Source organism: Camelus bactrianus, chromosome 16 (assembly GCF_048773025.1).
Source record: "Camelus bactrianus isolate YW-2024 breed Bactrian camel chromosome 16, ASM4877302v1, whole genome shotgun sequence".
Lineage (NCBI taxonomy): Eukaryota > Metazoa > Chordata > Mammalia > Artiodactyla > Camelidae > Camelus > Camelus bactrianus.
Window position 1 is genome coordinate 29,429,981 of NC_133554.1, and position 20,695 is coordinate 29,450,675.

The 20,695-nt window shown below is 34.3% G+C and overlaps 1 protein-coding gene across 5 annotated transcripts in view; it reads right to left on the reverse strand.

The window, feature by feature from the left end:
- SPAG9 (sperm associated antigen 9) overlaps positions 1–20,695 on the reverse strand; it is a 133,088-nt gene that overhangs the window by 53,969 nt on the left and 58,424 nt on the right. For all 5 annotated transcript variants that reach the window (XM_010949611.3, XM_045512583.2, XM_074342816.1 and 2 more), the window contains 2 exons: positions 16,432–16,582; positions 81–288 (listed from right to left, as the gene is read on the reverse strand). In XM_010949611.3, coding sequence (XP_010947913.1) covers positions 81–288; positions 16,432–16,582 — 359 coding nt within the window. The remainder of the gene's footprint in view (positions 1–80; positions 289–16,431; positions 16,583–20,695) is intronic.

The following is a 20,695-nucleotide window of genomic DNA, read 5'->3' on the forward strand; positions in this document are numbered from 1 at the left end:
CAAACGTGTATCTTCTCACACCCACATCATCTGGATTTATTGAATACTTTGCCAGTAAATAAAGAACTAGGGTCACTTACCTGTTGACACATTTCTAGTTTCTTGGGCTACCTGTACTTCAATGTGCTTGCTGATCTCTGACTTTTCTGGGATATCTGCAGCCTTTACAAATCCTTCATTATCTTCATTTAAGGGAGTATCAGTAGGAATTGCTGCCACATCTGAAGCAGCTGTTGATGCTGGAGTGGTAGCTTTAGATCCTCCTTGGCTAACATCAGAAAGTTCATCCTACAAATAAATGTAATTAGGGAAAAATGTTTAATGAGTACTTTATTTTAAATTATTTTTAAAATGGGTTAAGAAATAAATTTGAGAGAAAATGTTATTTTTTAAAAAGTCAGTGATTACCAAAGGAAATCAATAAATAATCTCTGCAGATTATTTTCAAGTAATTGGGAAATGTTTAAGTAATCATATTTTTCCAGACATACATAGGACTCTTCTAAATAGAAAATCTGAAGATAAAAAGTAGATTGGCAGTAGTAACAATAAAAGTATACAATAATGTCACCAGAGTTCGTAACAACAGTTCTAATTTGTACAATCATTTGATAATAAAGACCTATTTCAAACACCTAGAGTATGTACTGTGTCATAGCTACTCTAAAACAGCAATGAAATAAGATTCTTAATCTCAGGGTAGAGTTTTGTAAACAGCGTCCTTAAAACATGTGGTATCCAGGTCATTTGAAGTGCTTGTAAAAAGGACAGATTCTAAGTCCAAGTCCAGGCTTTAGGCAATAAGATCAGGAAACCTGCATTTTAACAAACAATCCAGATGATTTACATACTCATTAAAATTTGGTAACTACTATTATAGAGTCCACAGATAGGCTTCAAGAGGTACATGCCCAGACTGAAAATTTATGCAAAAATCTTTGTATAATGAATTTTTCTAGGAAAAGAATCTACGAATTTTATCAGATTTTCAAAGGGGTTTGTGACTCCAAAATAATTAAAAACAGCTATCCAATGGCCACCAATAATGAGGCAGCTCTTTAGAGCAAAATACCCACCTCCCAAAAAAGAGAATCTGACAAAATGTTTACTACTAGTAATAATAATAATGATGATGATGGTGGTGGTGGTGGTGGTGGTGATGATGACTAGGGTGAATTTAGTGAATTTACCGCATGTATAATTTTGGATAAGTTATATATTCTTTCTATACCTATCTGTATATCTGTGTATCTGTACATCTATATCTCATTTGTAAAACAGAGATAATGGCACCTAATTCATTACATTATTCTAACCTTTTCTATAGAAAGACTTAGCAACATGTTCACACATACTGTTTAAAATGTTGGCTATTTATTCCAATTTATAACAATACATTATGCACAACTTTGAAAATTTCACAATGCATGCTTCTGGCCTAAGACAAAAATATATATATATAAACATATTAAGTTGTGCTATGGTGGGAGATGATTTTAGTGATATTTGTCATCTCTCTGTAAATTTTTATTTTTTAATTTTTAAAGAACATTGTTAAAAATACATTATAGCTATAAAAATAATAGAATAGAATCCAAGCAATTAAAAACAACTAACGCAATAATACCAATCTTACACTGAGAAACTTCGGTTATTTTAAGTGCTGAGAAGTAAGAGGGTGTTCAAATTCAAGTTTAAAACTCTATTTAAGAGTAAGAAAACATTTTTTGGCTTATAGTCAACTTACACATGTTATGATGAACAGCAACTACAATGAAAGTAACCATACTTGGAGAACTTACCCATCAACTAAAACTTGGTTTTACAACATTAAAATGTTTTCATCTCCAGCATTATCTTCTCTTAATATTTTAATTTACTAACATACATTTTGATGTACCACAAATTTCACTACCAAGAGTGGCTGAACTAATACAAATCAATTATCAGATGAGAACACAGGTTATGGAAAATACATATATATTTGCCACAGCAAATCGAGAGCTCTTTATTCCTTCAATAAATAGTCCTCCCATCCCCATTCACTCTTCGTCTCTATCCTAGGCTTTCAGGGTTTTTTTTTCCCCTTTGTTTTTGTTTTTAATGATGAGGAATGTATAAAGTCACAGAATGTGACCCAGTATGGCGTTACTCATTAAGAGTCTTGAGCCTAGCTCTACTGTGGGCTTGAGCTCTAACACATAGATAAAACCCAAATGTTTGCTGAAGAACTTCATCCTAGTAAATTTTTGCTAGTCTCATTTTCTGACAGTTTATATTGTATTGGACTTGTATAATGGTTGGTCGGCTACTGATTATTTATTGCTCATTATCATTATAAGAATATATATATATCTCCCATGACAGATAATGATCCATTTACTAAAAACAAGTCTTGGAGATTCTGAATCTAGCAAAATAAATAAATAAATAAACAAACAAACAAACAGTAGATCCATGTTAGCATAAAATACTTAGAATGAATTTTCAATGACATAGGAAAATGCTACATTAAATTGGAAAAAAAATATGTATACTTTTTAAAGAAATAATCAGAGATGTATAGAGGATATCATCTATAACAGCAAAAAACAGCAAAATAACTTAAATGCTGCAAAATAGGAAATTAAGTAAATTATAGTACATTTATACAAAATCCTATGCAGCAACCAAAAAAATTGTATTTTAGAAGAATATCTACTGAGATGGAAAATATTCAAAATATTTAGCAAAGAGACTGGGGATCAAAACAGTTCTATACAGTATAATCAACTAAAAAATACGGCTAGAAAAAGGTCTGTTAGGACCTACATGACAATTTTAATAGTAGTTGCCAATGGGTAGATGGTTAATGAGTGACTTTCACTTTCAATTTGCCCTCGTTAGCATTTTTTTAATATATATATATATATATATATATATATATATATATGTATGGGTGGGAGGGGATAAATTTGGGAGTCTGAGATTTACAAATGTTAGTCACCATATATAAAAATAGATTTTAAAAAGTTTCTTTCATATAACATAGAGAACTATGTTCAATATCTTGTAATAATCTTTAATGAAAAAAATATGAAAACGAATATATGTATGTATATGCATGACTGGGACATTGTGCTTAGTACACCAGAAATTGACACACTGTAATTGACTGTACTTCAATAAAATATATGTGTGTGTGTGTGTGTGGTTTTAAGTAGAAAGAAATTATAAAAATCAGAATATAAATCCATATATCAAGTATGGTCTCAAAAACAATTTCTTTTAAGTGTATAAAGTGACTAAAAATGGTAGTAAAAAAAAAATTTTCCTGTTTATAATTCTTTTCTGTTTCCAAATTTAACAGTAGACATGTACCACTCTTACGACAAAGGGAAAAGGTAAATAAGATCTAAACAAATTTGAATTAGTATAATTAGATGAACTTCTTTCAATTTGTTGGGACGTTTTGAGAAAAAGAAAACCATTCATACTATCCATTCTTTATTGCTTGTGTTTAAATTGATTACCTGCAGTGCAATACACTATCTCCATACTCCTAATAAAATCAGCTGAATTATACACCCAACTATTTTCTTCTGTGCATCTCAAATACAGGACTGACTTCCAATGGGAAGAAAGATAAACATAAATAGTTCGGTTCTCTGTAAACTCCTTTTCTCTTAAAATTAAAAGACAAAATTATTGACTATTAATTACCCTGAGCTGGTGATTGGCACCTAATTTAAAAGTAGCTGATTAAAGTTTAGTCAAGCAAACCAGCTTGTTAGGAGTTGAGTCAGGAAAACCAACAAGAACATTCCTGGAGCCAAAAAGAGCTATAGTGAAGATAACTTGAAGTCAGCCTGAGTACCACTCTCTTGATCTTTGTTTTGATGTGTACTCTGGTTAATAGAAAAAATAAAAGTGTATTATTTTGGTTCGTCTACCAGCCTTGTTAATTCATATTTATGTTACCATATATATGAATTCTCACCCTTTAAAGGTTTAAAATATAAATTATATTTAAAAATTAATATAAAATAAACAGTCCAGGCTCCTGATGAATAGTATTGATAGACAGCACTTAAACCCATCAAGACTATGGATTCAGAAAGTCCCAGAGAATATCACGTTCATCTATAATGACGAAATGATACACCTCTGAAGGTATCTGAAAAACAAATAATTTGAGGTTGATCTTGATCTTGCCATTTATTACTTAATTAATTAAAAGTTCACAATATAAAGAGTCTGGCAAAAGCCCTCTTCCCCACATTCACTTGTGGATCTGAAATAAAGTAACCAGGAGAGAGCTGAACCTAACAGGAAAAGGACTGTGACATCTTAGGGGATCTCAAGGTTTAGGGCTACAATGAAGCGGTAAATTAGTATATGCTTAGAATAAGATGGTATTTTAAAATTTGTCCTAGGCTATCCAAATAACATGAGATTTACTGATCTGTAACTTATTTCCCTTTTATACTTTTACCACATAAAAATATTTTACACACATTGAAATAGCTCACTGTGTGGGCTGTACTTCTGACAACTGGATCCCAGGATAGAGCATGAGAGTTGAGGAAGGAAAAGCTCTGAATTTTAGGGACTAGTTTTCAAAAGAAGTATTTTCCTTGGTCTCCCAGGCAGTGGTGACATAAATGTCCTAAGATTAGCAGGAAGTAACTGAGACATCAAGTTTCTGCTATAGTGTTTGACCGAGGGCACAATATTCTTACATTGTATCTCCTATGGAAGAAAGTATGAAATTCTCTAACAATGCCGCCAAAAAAAGCAGAAGGAAGAAAGACAAGTCTAAACATTAACCTGTTAAAACATAAAATGTATCACTTTTGGTCAACAGTAAGGTCATAAGACATCACGTGCAGAACAAGGGAAAATCTTTACTAGGCCCTAAATGGAAACTGGAAGCACTTATAAGAATTAATTATTCAACATAAAGTTATAGGGGAGGTACATGCTATTATTCCATATGTAATCTGTGGCTTCTGGAGACCTCCAACTCCTATTTTATGCTGGTCATGTCCCAGCACTGGGGTACTGTTTTAGCTAACAGTCTTGACTACAAATGCTGCCTTATTTATCTGAAGACCACTAGCCTACCAATTTCCAAATGCCTGATGTCATTAAGAAATCCTCTTCAATGGCACGTGGGTGCCAAACATGGAGACTTACAGGATTGCCAAGTTTCTTTCTGACAGACTTATTTATTTTGTAACCCCATTCTCACCCTTTCACTCTTTAAGAAACGGTCAGATTGTAGGCTGTGCCTGTCGCTGGAGAATGCCCACAAAACCAAGGGACATGACTGGAGAATCCAGTGCTACAGGTACAAAGGAATGGCACTCCTGTGCAACAAAACAGAAAATAACAAGGGCTAGTGAGGTGTAGAGGGAAATTAGGACCCTTGTGTACCATTGGTGGGGTTGTAAAATGGTGCAACTGCTAAGGAAAACAGTATGGAGTTTCCTTATAAAATTAAAAATAGAACTACTATATGATCTAGCACTACCCCTTTTGGGGTATCTAACCAAACAACTTGAAAGCAGGGATTCAAAGAGATATTTGTACACCCATGTCCACAGCAGCACTATTCATAATAGCCAAGAGGTAGAAGCAACCCAAATATCCATTAAGGGATGATGGATAAACAAAATGTGGTGTACATATGTACAATGGAATTTTATGCAGCCTTAAAAGTAAAGAAATCCTGTCATGTGCCACAACATGAACCTTGAGGACATTAGGCTAAGTGAAATAAGCCAGTCACAATAAGACAAATATTATGATTCCACTTATATGAGGTATTTAAAGTAATCAAACTCATAGAAACACTGAGCAAAGTGGTAGTTACCAAGGCTGAACGGAAGGGAGAAAGGGGAAGTTGTTGTTTAATGGGGACAGAGTTTCAGATGTGCAAAACAAAAAAGTTACAGAGATCTGTTTCATAATGTGAATACTCTTAATACTACTGAACCGTACACTTAAAAAATGATTAAGATGGTAAATTTTATGTTATTTTTTTTAATTGAACAAAAAGAGAAATAGGTGTCATTACTTTTAGCTTCACTTGAGATACCACAGTAAAAACAATCTAGTCTTTGTGCTGTTTTCCTACGGGTTTCAGAAATCAGGCTAGAAGTCTGTACGCCTTTATAAAAGACTTTCAGTTGTTCCATTCATCAAAAGCCTCAGCCTTGTATAGATACACATGTCATGTGTTATCTGGCATTGCCCCATTGCTATTTACGTTCAGATAAACTATAAAGTAAGTTCACAACTATGAAAATAAATTATCTCATCAAGGACAACTTAGAAATGTGTTTTTCTAAGTAGTGTTTTCCTAAGTAGCCTGCCTGACTTCATCTGAAATAAATTGAATAACGGGGTAAGTAACTGTGTTACATAAATTTGTCTTTTAGCTTCAAAGATTTTATGTAATGTAACTACATACTAATGTAATTAATGTAAGGAAACAAAATTACAGAAGGTAACTAGCCCCATGGAACCCCCATATAATACTTATCACCTTATACTTTAATTTCTTTGCTTACATTTCTTTCACCCCAAGTAAAAGTTAAATTTTCAAAGAAGCAGTTTAAACACTCTTCTGATTTACAACTCTATGGCATAACAGAATCACAATATTCTCTGTGTACATGTAATTTCTGGAGAGCTTCATAACTATAATTTGATTCCTAGAAGAGTCTGTGACCCAAAGAAACACTAGGAACCACTACTCTAGACACATTTAGATGAAATAGGTGTAGATACTGTGGGTCCAAAAAAATTCAGTCTATTAAAGGAGAGGCATGGATGTCCCACCTCGAAGGATATTTCTAAAAAAGACACTGTTTCACTGCCACAGACCTACTGAAAGGCTTAACCTGCTTAACCCTGGCCTAGTGGGTAGAAGAAAGTCTTATTTAGTCTTTATATCCCCAGTGCTTAGCTTATCAAGCCTGACATGAAGTAGGCTCTCAAAAGATGTTTGCTGATGAAGCTGAGTGGTGCCCTGACTGGAGCTGAAGAAATCTGTTCAACTAGCGAGGCAGCCCATGGTAAAATGATATATACTAGGCTGTCTCCAGGACACATACAAGTTATATACATTCTACCCTGAGGAAGGCATTTGTGTAAAACATACTGGTTTTCTTACTTAGAGCTGAATAAATGGAAATAGGCTGAATTTCCATAGGATTTATTTACATTTTCTAATTTCAAACTGTTGGCTTTAGAAAAGATTACAGTAAACCCTAGCAACCACTGTAGAAGACATAATTTTCTTTTGCATATCAGTGAATAACATCAGTAGTTTTCTAAACTGAGCCACTGATGTCTTGAGAATAGCAGTTGAGGAAGTAACCAAAAGTTAATCGTTTTCATTTACTTTTTGCAAAATGTTTTTTTAACCTCATTCTCACCTCCTATTCTATAGCCTTCAGGACTACTGCTGAACTGGGAAGAAAGAAAGATTATAAAAAAGAAAAACAAATCATGTATTTACTAGGTGTTAGCAAATTTCTAAGTACCTTTGACTTGTACTCTCTCAGGATAACAAGACCTATTTCTCTATTATCTACTATGTTAAAATGAAGGTTTGGGGGTTTTGTTTTGTTTTGACTTAAAATCATCACCTTTAAGCCTCTGTTTTAAGCAGTATCATGAATCAGAGGCCATCACTTGGATTTTGTCTTACCTTATACTTTATCAATAAGCAGCTCATCACTTAACCCTTTTTTCTATTCACACAGCTGTGTGAAATCTCCCTGAAATTTATCCTAATCATCTTGGATAATTAACATGATAAATATTCCAGTTTAGCATACTTGGAAACATTGAATGCACCCTTCTTCCCCACCCCCATCTCATTTCTGAAACTGTTAGATAACACTAATAATCAAAGGGTAACCAAGATTCAGATTTTTTTTTCACAAAAACATCTACTTACTCATAGTTTTCTTTCTTTCTCTACACTTACCCCCTTTGAGACAAAAGTGTTTCTCTTAAATACAAAGCAACTTCAAATTTTAAATATTCTTAGTCTGGAAATTCATCAAAGTCTTTTTGAAAGTTTAAAATTCAGCTGCCAGGTCTGTTAATTCCCGCAAATGAACAAGGCATAATTTCATTTTTTTCTTTCTTTCTTTTTACTGAAATATAATTGACTTACAATATTATACTAGTTTCAGGTATAGTGGTTCGATATTTTTATACATTACAAAATGATCACCACAGTAAGTCTGAGTACCATCTGTCATCCATCATGTTACCATACCGGTAGTTCAAAATTACTGTATGAAGTCATACATTATTATTAACTATATTTCCTAAGCTATAAATTACATCCCTGTGAGTTCTTTATTTTATGAGCTTTAAGTCTGTACTTCTTAATCTCCCTCACCTATTTCACTCATCACTCCACTCACCACCCCCAGCAACTACCAATTTGTTCTCTGTATCTGAGTCTGTTTCTGTTTTGTTATATTCGTTCATTTTGTTTTTTAGGTTCCACATTTAAGTGAAGTCATATGGTTATTTGTCTTTCCCTCTCTGACTTATTTCACTTAGCATAATACCCTCTAGGTCCATCCATGTTGTCATAAATGGCAAGATTTCATTCTTTTCTAGTGGTTGGGTAATATTCCATTTAATATACCACAGCATAATTTACTTTGTAGAAACCAAATGGCCTCTAACTTAATATTTGTTTATATGATCTTTGATCCAGGATTCTCATCTTTAACTCTTCTCAACTATCATTTCATCAAAGCTATGTAAATTACTGCATGGCACTCTCTAAATAAAAATGAAAGATTATGAACATACATTTTTAAATAAGAAAAGCAAGCTGCAGGATATACTTAGAGCATAAACTCAATTATCTTACAAAGACATACATGAGTATGAACTATCTTTGTGCACATGTAAAGAAAAGGGTCTGAAGGTTACACCAACTATTCACAGTGACTGGGAAGGAAGGAATGGAATTTAGAGTTGAAGAACCTACATTTTTACTCTAGATTCTTTGATATTATGATTGTGAAACAATATTAATATAATTTTTAAAGAAATCATTAAGCCTGCTTTATAAAATATATGGACTGAGCACCTTTACAACATCTCTATCATCTGGCATTGTGCCTGATCCAGGAGGCATCAATGTTTTTTTAATGCAAAAAGCAAGGTAATTTTTCTTCAACAGGAAATATTTAGGCTATTTTAACCTATTTCAAGAGCTTGTTTAAACATTAAATATCAACAGTACATAATACTCATGTGCCAATTATTTCAAAAGAAGTCACATCAGAAATATAAGCTACAAATACCATCATTTTAAAATAGTATTATTTATCTAAAGTTTTCCAATTTTCATTTTGAACATAGCCTCTCAGTCAACACAACCTAATAAATATGCCAAAAAGGAAAAAAAAATCTCATTTATAAATTACTCACTAATAAACAACTAATTCCAGCTCCTCTTCTCCAAGCAAGAGTTAAAAGGGGAAAAAGAATATATCTTACCATTTCATTTGTCAGTTACACCTCAATAAAGATGAATGAGAATGGGAAAGTACCAAAACACTATGAAGAGTAACTCTTCACTCCCTTTCCCCTTCAAACCCCAAAAGTCATCTGTGAATGATTCTTCAAGTTACCAGATGAGACTGTATGTGAGAGGAAAGGTTTACAAATAAAAATTGAAGTTACAGAAGAAATTCCGTATCCTCTGTCACAAGCAGAAACAATGCAAAATATGACAACATACAATCCATTTTTCTTAAAATTCTATTTTTATTTTACCCTACTATGAACACTAATATAAAAATCCAAAAGGAGGTAATATAGAATACAAACCAATGGAAAAAACCAACAAAAGCATCAAAGAAGAAAGGGCTTACAAGCAATCACACTCCAAGCAATAAGCACATTTAGTGCCTAGATCTAGGTTCCTAAATACCTTTCTCCAATAAATGGAACCAATTACACAGCTGGGGCAAGGAAAATATAAGAGCCCAGAGCATCCAAGGGTGCCAGGACAGAAGGCAGGCAAAAGAGCATGGGCATGTCGAAAGGGTATAGGATGACTCCTAAAAGAGAGCCAAAGCTGGAAAAAGTTGAACAAAAAGTAAGTAAGAGCATTGGATAGGATAACCTACAGAATAAAATAAATACCCATGAGTCAAACAAGGAAGGAAGGGAGGGAGGGAGGGAGCAGATAGCTCTCCCTTCCAAAAGAATTTCAGTTAGTAGATGCAGGATGAGGAAAATACAAAATAACCATTAGAACACTACAGTAATAGTTGTTGGTAAGATCCACTGATGGACACTAAAATCAGTGAATCAGAGTTTGAGGAGAAACAGGATATTTGCAGTTGCAAAGTATATCCACCAAGATATTTATTAATTAAATTATAAAGGGGAAAATGGTGACTATACAGTGGAGAAATCCAACACACACCAGCTGAACCAAGCAGGCAAGGTTAACATCACCACTAAGGCATACTGCTTCTGTAGTATTCTTGCCAAAAATATAGCCTCAATCTTACCATGGGAAATCATCAGAGAAGCCAACACTGAGAGAGATTCTACAAAATAACTAACCAGTACTCTTCAAGCCTGAAGGTCATTAAAGATAAGGAAAGGCTGAGGAACTGTCACATATGAGAAGAGACTGAGGAAACATAATTCAATGCAATGTGGGATCCTGGATTGGATCCTGGAACAAAAAAAAAACAGTAGTGGGAAAACTGGCAAAATATGAATACCAGTCTATAGTTTATGTTAATTCCTTAGTTTTGATAATTTTACCACTGTCACTTAACATTGGTGAGTGATGGGTATAGTTCCCTTTGTACTATTTTTACAACTTTCCTGTAAGTCTAAAATATTTCAAAATGAAAAGCAAAAACAAAACCAAAAACGGAGAGCTTTATTTTGAAGTTTAAAATTATACATGCATTTTATAATAGGGATCTTTAATTACAGAAGATACAGGAATAAGGTTTATTAACTACTACAGAGATTCAAGCTTGGGAAAACTAAAGAAACAGGAACAATTTAAGACTTAATCACAAGTGCAGGAGGATGGAAAATTCTTCTAAACAAGAATGCTGGCTCGGTTCAGACATTTCCTGTTCTGTATGCTAAGCACATCCCCTAAAGAATACAGCACACTTTGACCACTGGCTTTACATACCAAACCCTGCAAACAAGACCTCCTCACAGAAGTCCCACTGAAGTATTTCAAGTCATATGGTTTCAAAAAAACCTTTAAAAATTTCACAAGTAAGTACCAATCCAATTGCTTTTTTAGCTAAAACTGTTTTTCCTCAGTTCTAAAAGTCACATTCTACTTATAATCAACAACATAGGAGACTCTTCAAAGGAAAAAAATAATGCTTTGGGGAAGTATATATACATGCATGTGCATATACTACTCACACACACGTGACTTGTGCAGGTGCATATATGCACATAGGTGTATATATATACATATACATGTGTATATGTGAAACTAGACAGAATCTACGAAATCATTGCAAAGTGATACCAACCAAGGTCTAGAAGACAGCATGAAAATTTTATGTATCGGACATTTTAAATAATATTTAAAGCACTCTGCTCTCTCTCTTTCCATATTTGGGCACAAGGAAGAGATATCTGAACTCTAAACTTGTAAAGCAATGAAGAACTTATACAACACTGTACAGCTACCATCCCTTTGGCAAGAACTTTGGCAAATCTATCAAAATCTTAAATACATGCTTTAATCCAGCAATCCCACTTACAGGAATCATAAACACATACAAAATTATGCACAAGGTTATTAACCACAGCGTTGCTTGTAATAGCAAAAGACTACGAAAAACTGAAGTATCCCATCAATAAAGCAGATTTTAATGGCAGGTGGGATATGTGATCCCTTTCTGTCAGCACTTCCTCTACAATTCTGATGTATCATTTATCTTTCTTCACTCCCTTGCTTTCAGTTTCTTTTTCTACTAGACCCTTCCTCTAAGCATTAAAACAACTCAGTGTCTCCCGTTCTAAGAGTACTTTCCCCTTCACCCTGCCAACTCAAGATATCCTTTCACTTTTCTCCCATAACCACCTTTCTTGAGTAATCTACACTTCCTGTTACCTCCTTTCATGATTCACATTCACTCCTGTTAATGGTCCTGCAACTCAAACTGCTCAAACCTACACCTACAAATTTACAAATTCAGTCCTCATCCTACTTGACTTCTCCATACCAGCTGACTCTGCTAACAACTCTTTCCATTCTAAAGCTCTTTTGCTGCTTGACTTCCAGGGCTGATCTCTCCTCTCTGCCACTATAACCCCTTCCTCTCCAGCTAAGGCCCTTCTTTCCCTGTACATCTTCTGCCTCTCCATTCCAGATTGTTCCCCCCACCCCCATATCAATGCTGCCTTCCTCACCTGCTAAGGCTCTGACATCCTATGCCTGGCACCTTTCCTTAAGGAGGCCCTCCGTCATTCTGTTCAGTCTGACACCCCCAAGCCGGATGCCCCTCTGCAGGGATGACCTTAATAGTGCTGAGGCCCTGACTCTCCTACACCAGGCTACCCTCACATAGATACATTCCTAGCCTTGCTCAGGTTGTGATACCTACTTTACCCCGCCCCATACCACCCTGTGGATGCTCACCTTGTTCTGCCCTAGGTACCTAGCAGCTTTAGGACTCAACTGTGCAGAAAGGAAAGAGGAAGGGCAGATAATGCAATACTACACCATCTTAATAATTACAGTGTTACAGTAAGTCATGCATTATCTAGCAGGCCAAGTTCTTGTTTTTATTGTTCTTTAGGACTATTGTGTTATTCTTGGCCTTTTTTTCTCCAATTTCTTCTTTATTTACAGCTTGTTCATGAATATAATTCAGCTGGATGAACAACCTTACCTTAACATTATTGCTCATTTCCAGCCTTAGCATTTTTATAATATACTTTCAACAGAAAATGTCATTTAATATAAGAAGTTGTTTTTTTACCAATTTCACTAGAAGCCCCCAGTAAAAATTTTCTATTAATGATGCAATATAAAACTCCTCTGCTCTCTGCCTTAAACTGATCTCTAAACTAAATTTATGAGAACCACTAACAAGGTACCAAGTGAGGCTTCATGTAATCTGTGGCATTTAGATTGGCCTTGAAAGAGAGTATTTTTACAGGTGGTAACCTAAGCAGGATACAAATACATATGTGGGAAAACTATATAGAAAAGCAATTGGATGTAAAGGTGTGGAGTTCAGGAAAGGGGTCAAGGTTGGAGATTCAAACTTGTGAACATTGATGGGTGGTTGGCATTTACAGACATGAACTTGAGCTACTAAGATTAAGTAGAGGGTTCAACTTTAAGGCCTAGAGAATTCTTAACTTTTAGAGGTCCAAAACAAGCAATGGAAAAGAACCTTTGAAGAAAACCAGTGAGTCGGAGAGACAGAGAGAGACAAAAAGAAAAAGACAAAGAATAGGATCCCAGGAGCAAATTGAAGAAAGCATTTCCAGAAGCAGAAAGTATTCAAATGTGTCAAATGCTGCTACAAGGTAAGGTGGGAATGAGAAGTTTCCATCATATTTAGAAAGATGGATGTTTTGGGTAACCCTGAAGACACACTGGTACAGTACAAAGGACTGAAAGCCTCAGAGGAACTGGATGAAGAGGGGGGGAAAAAACCAAAAATGTTTCTCGAACATGCCAAAGTTTGTCCCCACCTCAGGGTCTTTACAAATGCTATTTGATCGCCCTGAAACACATATTCCTCTAGACCTTTCCATGCACCTGTACATACTTCATGTCAGCGTACAAGTCACCACCTCCAAGAGGTCTTCCTTCATCACTCTAAAATAAGCACCCCTCCCTACTAATTACTCTCTAGCCCCTTCCTTTGCTTTTTAAAAACAGTACATAATAGTACTTGAAAGTCTGATTTCATCTGTTTGTCCATTTCCCCCCAGAAGAATACAATAAATAAAAGAATAATATGTATAAATACTTATTCTTAAGAAGAACTCCTATATTTTTCTAGTTGCATCAGTCCTGGCAGATTTTGCAGTACATTTATCCCTCAGTATCTGCACGGGATTGGCTCTAGGACCTCCTGCAGATACCAAAATCCGCAGATGCTCGTCTTCTCTATAAAATGGTATAGCATACCTGAAGAAATAACGTTATTGACTACAACTCTCTCACAATGAGAAATCTGCAAGAAAGCAACAGAGAGGGTGCATAACTTTACAATCACTGGCAAATTCCCCTTACTGCCGTTCTTCTACCAAAGTGTACTACAGTTCTGGTTTCTTGGTTATAACCCATCATGTGCTTTTCTCACAACACATTTTCACCTTAACCTTATTGCACAGAAAAGTTATGCTAGTAAAATTAATATTAATTATAATTCTTACCTTCAATGTTTCATAACAAAGGCAAAGCATACTCTAAATATAGCTAGGTCATCCTCAAAGTTATCAGAAAAGGGAAAACAAAAGAACACCTTACATTAGACATCTAGTCTAGTTCCCATCAGACACGGAAACCAAGATTAGTGTGTATGTACAATGCAATCCAAGGAAACTCTAAACTCCCGACTCCCAGGTTTGTTTTTGTAAAGTTAGAGAAAGATATCTGATTAATAACAAGGCTTAGGTAAAATATTTCCTAATTACGAGACATAATTTACAAAAAAGACTTTTACCATTTTGTAATGTACTATTTCATTCCCAGAAATCTTTATCTTTGAGCCTTTATCTCATTAGTAGCTCCATGTCCAGAGTAGAGACAGACTGGATTTTATTTTTAAAAAACTCTCTGGGGAATATTTGTCTTAGTATTTGTAGGGAGAAAACAAAAAAAAACCTTCCATGTTTAAATCCATATTAATAACCTGTTAATCAGTTTATAGTTTATCAATAGAGTTCTGTCACAGCATGTCACTGGATTAAATAACAAGAGAATTATAACAATCTTCTCTTTAAGGTATCTTTTTGGGTGGATTAAAATATAGTTACCATACGGTATACATTTTTAATGTATTAGAAGTATCCCTCCTACTTAATTTTGTTTTGGGAAAGGGACACAGCAAGTAGGCGACTAAGGGATGGGTGTTTTAGAAGATCTATTATACCAACAGGCAGGCTAAAAAAGCCAGTGTGGCTGTGGGAGTAAAGAGTGAGAGAATCTCCTAGTGACAATGAGCAGCTGTATAATTATGTTCTATTAAATTGAGCAAAAGGAAAGGAGAAGGGAAAAAAGGTGAGGTCAGACTACAGTTAAAAATACTTTTCAGTGGGAGAAAAGCTATAAAATATTTATTGACTGCTTACTGTTTCGAGCACATTTCAAAGGTCAGTGGAATGATTCTAAATGCTTCTACCTACCAGAGCTCAGAAACATTTATATTATCCCAAAAGAGTCTGTCTAACATCTAAAACAAATAATTTATTCAATAAACATGTTCTGAGTGACCACTATATGCTAGGCACTTTTCTAAGTGCTAGGTATACAGCAGTAAATAAACCACATGGATTTTATGTTCTTAATGGAAAGGAAAAGACAAAATAAAGAAGTAAATGACTTAGTATTTTAAAAGTATTTTAAAAATTTCGTAAGAGCTATCTTTAAGTACTTAAACCATAATAAGTACTTTGGCAAAAAAGAAAACAGAAAAAGGAGATAGGATGTAAGTAATTCAGTTGTATTCACTGTAGGTAGCCTGTTTGTTTTACCACAGAGCAGACTTTCTAATGTAACAAGTTTCTTTTATAATCAATATTTCCTTTATAAATATTCCACCTTATAAGATACAAACTATAACTTCAAATATTTTGAATTATTAGTGTATCTCCATTCTTAGAATATATTATTGTTTATATTTATAACTTATTTGATGACAAGTTCTTGGTTAAGAAAATAATCTATAATGAGCCAGACCTTTTTAGCTATACACAATGTACTTTCGGATATTGTTTTATGAAGGTTTTTGAGGAAGGTACCATGTTCTTTTTTTTTAAGTGAAGTCCTAGTAAATTGTGAAGGTTCCAAGAGTGAAGCAGGGATTTCAAGTTCAATGATTTTCAATTTAAAATACAGAATTACTTTCACTGGTCACCCCATCTTAAATTCATTATAATGTAGCCTAAATCAAATAGAAATTTTGGTCATTAGTATCATTAGTATGCTAATGAAGAAATAACAATGCTTGACTTTGTTTTCCTATATAACTTGAAAAAGAATAATAAAAACTAAAACTCTTTGGGATGAGCTCATTTCCAATTAAAAAAAGGCAGTTTTATAAACTAAAATGTATACATACTATTTCATTATGTTCTGGTTGTCTAGTACCTCAACTTGGATAAAAAAGCTTATAAAACATAAGCTGAAGATTTTCAGAGAACAAAGCTTACCTTCAGGCTGGTATGAGAACGTGGTTGACTTAATTCCTGAAATTTCCATTGCTCTGATCCAGGGGTCTCTCCGCCTTTCTGAGTGTCAGGTGTAAGCAGTCCGTCTCCAGCAGGTAACGGGAAAATGCCTAATGATATAGGGCGTTCTTTTCTATTTGGGGAGGGGAGAAAAAATTAAGCATTAATTAATCTTTAACTTTTATTTATCATGACTGTAATTAATAAGCCTGAGCTGTCATTGCTTGAGAATCATCATTCTTAAATAATACTGTTTGCCTATCTGAACAAGTAGACTTATCAGAGAGAAAGCACAGTCTCAGAAGTTAAATTAGCCCCAAAAAATCAACTAAGAAAAGTAGTAAGAAAGAGTTTAAGAAATCTTTTAAGTTCTGAAGAGTTCCTTGCCCAAGAAGCAGTCTGTGGTGTGGTTTCACAGCAGGAAGAGCTGCTATGTTTTCACTCAAACTTAGGTCAGCCCTAGGGGAACTTGCAAACTCCTTCTTTAGAACTGACTCCAATCCCTGCTTATAGACTTCCCAATTCCTCACACACCAGTAAGAATTTACCCAAGCCTCTTCAGAGTATGTCTTTTCTGCCTAGAGGAAAATCAATATATCATCTAAGTTAGAGCTGATTAAATGGTAAAAGGAACATGTGGACCAAAAAATGTTGCCTGCCATTCCAGTATACAAATGTTGCCAGCCATCAAGCCATTAGCCACTGCAGCTACCCTGATGGTATGCCCTCAGGGGAATTCAGAATGGAGAAACTGAATTCAGGAACTGGCCCTAGATAGTTAAGATGCATATCACAGAAATAATTTCAATGAACCCAGATTCTTGCATCTTCCTATACATAGAAAAGCACTGAAATCATTAACTTGAGATGTCTGTTTTTTGTGATTAGCAGTAATCTTTTGATGTTTCATTATATGTTTTTCCCCACTCATCAAAAACTCCTATACATCCTGGTTCCTCCCTTACCTCTTTGGAACAGTTCCTCAGAGCTATCTGAGTGGCTGCCTTCTTGGGCTATGGTCCTTAGTAATGTCCCCCAGTAAAACATAATTCTCAACTTTTAGGTTGTACAGGTTTTTTCAGTTGACAAACTCAAGAGTTTTATCCCCTAAAGTAGGAAAGCTGTATTTTTCTACAAAACCAACATATGAGTTCCTTTCTATCACAATACATAAGAAAACAACTGTCAGTTTTTCCAAACACAGAGGCCAAAAAATTCTATGAAAGACTGTAGAGTTTCCAATGCTTTGTGGGAAATTTTAATGAACAAGAGTTTCAATTTTAATAATAATAGAATTTTAACAAGAATCTTTTGCTGATGCAAAGGATTTTTAGAGGGTAGAAACAAGCCTACTAACGGGTCATCCTGGGTCATTAATTCAAATGGAAACTGGCAAGAAAGGAGAGACACCAAAGGTTTAGGGCCTCCTGGAACCTTAGCACTACTGGTAAAAATGTAAGAAGAGAAACATTGAGGTTATAAATAGAAGTGGGAAAATATTAAGCTTTGCTAAATAAGTCTTTTACTCTGTTAAGCTCCTTTTTTTTTTTTTTTTTTTTTTGGTGTGTAAGCTCATTTTTATACCAAGAAACTTAAGCTACTTTTGAAATGTGCCCTCACTTAACACAAAGGGTACATGCTTTCATTGCTTAATAATAATCAGAAAGGATTAGTACAACTGTCAAACACCTTCTTATAGATTAGGTGAAGCAAAGGGGTTGGTTTTATTAAAGTTGTATGCACAAAGGAAACAGAATAGGACTTGTCCCTATCACCAGTAATTGCTCATCACTTCTTCACACTTGGGGTACTTTTCCTATTTGATTTGGGAGGAAAATTCAAATGCAGGGAAGCAGCTCAACAAAAGGCTAGATTTTAAAACCAAATCAAAGTTTATTTCTACAAGCTGCCAGAACAACCAAGTAACAAAGTAGTCAGCTATTCTGTTAATACCAGTTATTCCCAACTGCTAGTTCAGCAAAGTTTCCATAAGTCCATGGCAAAAAGAGGCATTATTTATTATATCCTTATCGGATAATATGGAACACATTATACACATACATGTTTCCACATATCACAGAACATGCTCTTTCTTGAGAATAACTCACACTTCCTACATTTAATCTGCTTCTTTGATTTTAAAATGCCCTTTCTTTCATCAAATGATGGTGACAATGACTGAAAATTAGATTTTTTGTTAATGTTTGAAAATGACAAAATAAAAAGTTATTGACCTAATGTTTATTCCCCAATTTGGAAAGAACGTATTTTGGGAACTGAAGATCTAACGGTCTAAGAGCTACGAGTTTACTTACTTACTTTTTAACATATCTTAATGACTTAAGCAAAAAAGTGACCAGGAATTTAATCAGATAGAATTTAATGAAAAGCTCTCTAACTCAAAAGGCAAAGAAAAGATAATACAGACTTCATTCAAATCCATCACAGTGCCAGCAGCAGTCAAAATACAGGCCAGTCATGAGAATTATCTTCCTTTATGAAAGACAACACAATCATTTTCACACATGTCAAATACTGAGTAAGTGTAAGACTACTGAGGGAAGGAGTTGGCCATGAATCCAAGTTTTTCTTTCCAACTCCTGTTAACTAGTAAATCTACAATCCAAAATATAAGTAGAATTCAAACCTTTATATTGTTTTTATTTATCCTTCAGAAACTCCTCTCTAGGGAGGGAAATTTTCTTTAGAGTCTCATAGCTATCTGTCAAGAGGGTCAATGGTGCTCTCTGTTACATTGTTCCAACTCTGGAAAAATAATATTACTATACACATAAGACATGGGGGAAGGGAAGAGGACATGTAATTATGCAATTTAATTAGAATCCTACTTTCAAAAGGAGACCCTAAAAACAGAACATCAGCCCTGTACTATGTTGGTACATACGTTTGATCCTCTATATAGTAAATGTTTCAGCAAAACCCACAGAAGAAACCAAAGAATGAAATACGTGTAGAAAAATATCAAGTGGCAAATTTAAACCCCAGGTGTTTCAATATGCTATTACTGTCTAGAAACAAAGCTATCACCAGCTGTCAGAATCCTTGTTATATATTTTTTTGATTGCCTTAGTTCCATATATCCATTTTTAAGTTGGTTATTTAAATGTTACCTTATGTGCATAAATCATTTCACAAATATGTTTTGAAACAGCTTTTTGGTTGTATTCCCATTTAAAAGAAATAGTCATTCATAGAATCTACTATATATGTGTATTATAAAGGGCAGTAAAAAAGATTACATTTGTTCAACACCTACCACATGGCAAGCATTGAGATGATTTATTTACATTATCTCACTTTATCTTCATAAGGAAACAGGGTTTATTTTCTCTGTTTTCAGATTAGGAAAAGTAATGCTCAGAGACTTTGGGCACTAGTAATCAGCAGAGATGGGATTCAAAGTTAGATCTGTTTGACTCTAAGACCTATGTACTTCGAACTACCTACTTCTTGACAATTAAATCTTAATATTGAAAACTTTGTTATCTTTCTTCAATCAGATCAACAACTTTTATATCAAGGAACTTTTAAAACTTAATTATAAGTTATTTTTACTAATAAAATAGCTAAAGCTCAAATAGTTTTTGCTAAAATGAGGTAAATATAAGTGACTATAAAAATTATTTACTCATTTAATTTACACTGTATCTTGCAACTGATTAAATACACAATAATCACCTCACTTGATTTTTAAAATGACCCAATGGGATAAGAACCTCAGAGGAAGAAACTCGGGCACGAAGATTAAGCAACTTGCCAAAGGTCCCACAGCTGACTTGTGGCAGAGCATTTGTACCCAGGCCCACCAACTCCAAACCTCTTATCCACTGCACAACACTGCATGGCACAGCATGGCACTGGCTTCTCAAATGCAACTGAAACCTAAGACTGCCCTTTAAAATCAGTCTTATTTTAACAGTCTATATATTATTGAGTTAAGCTATTTTTAATTTTCTAAAAAATCTACGTATATATATATACACAAATCTTTTATGTACTAAAATATACAGAAGTAATAAGATTGCTCCCGATTTTTATAAAACCAGGAAAGAAAATAACCAAGTACCTAGTTTTAGACCATAGATGAAATTTAATTTCTAGATCTTTAACTAATGTTGAACATGAACAGACCTACAAATAAGAAAGAACACACTGAGTGAATTTACTACTTTAATTCATCTTAATTTATCTAAATTCACAATTAGGAGTTCAGTATTTTAAGCAA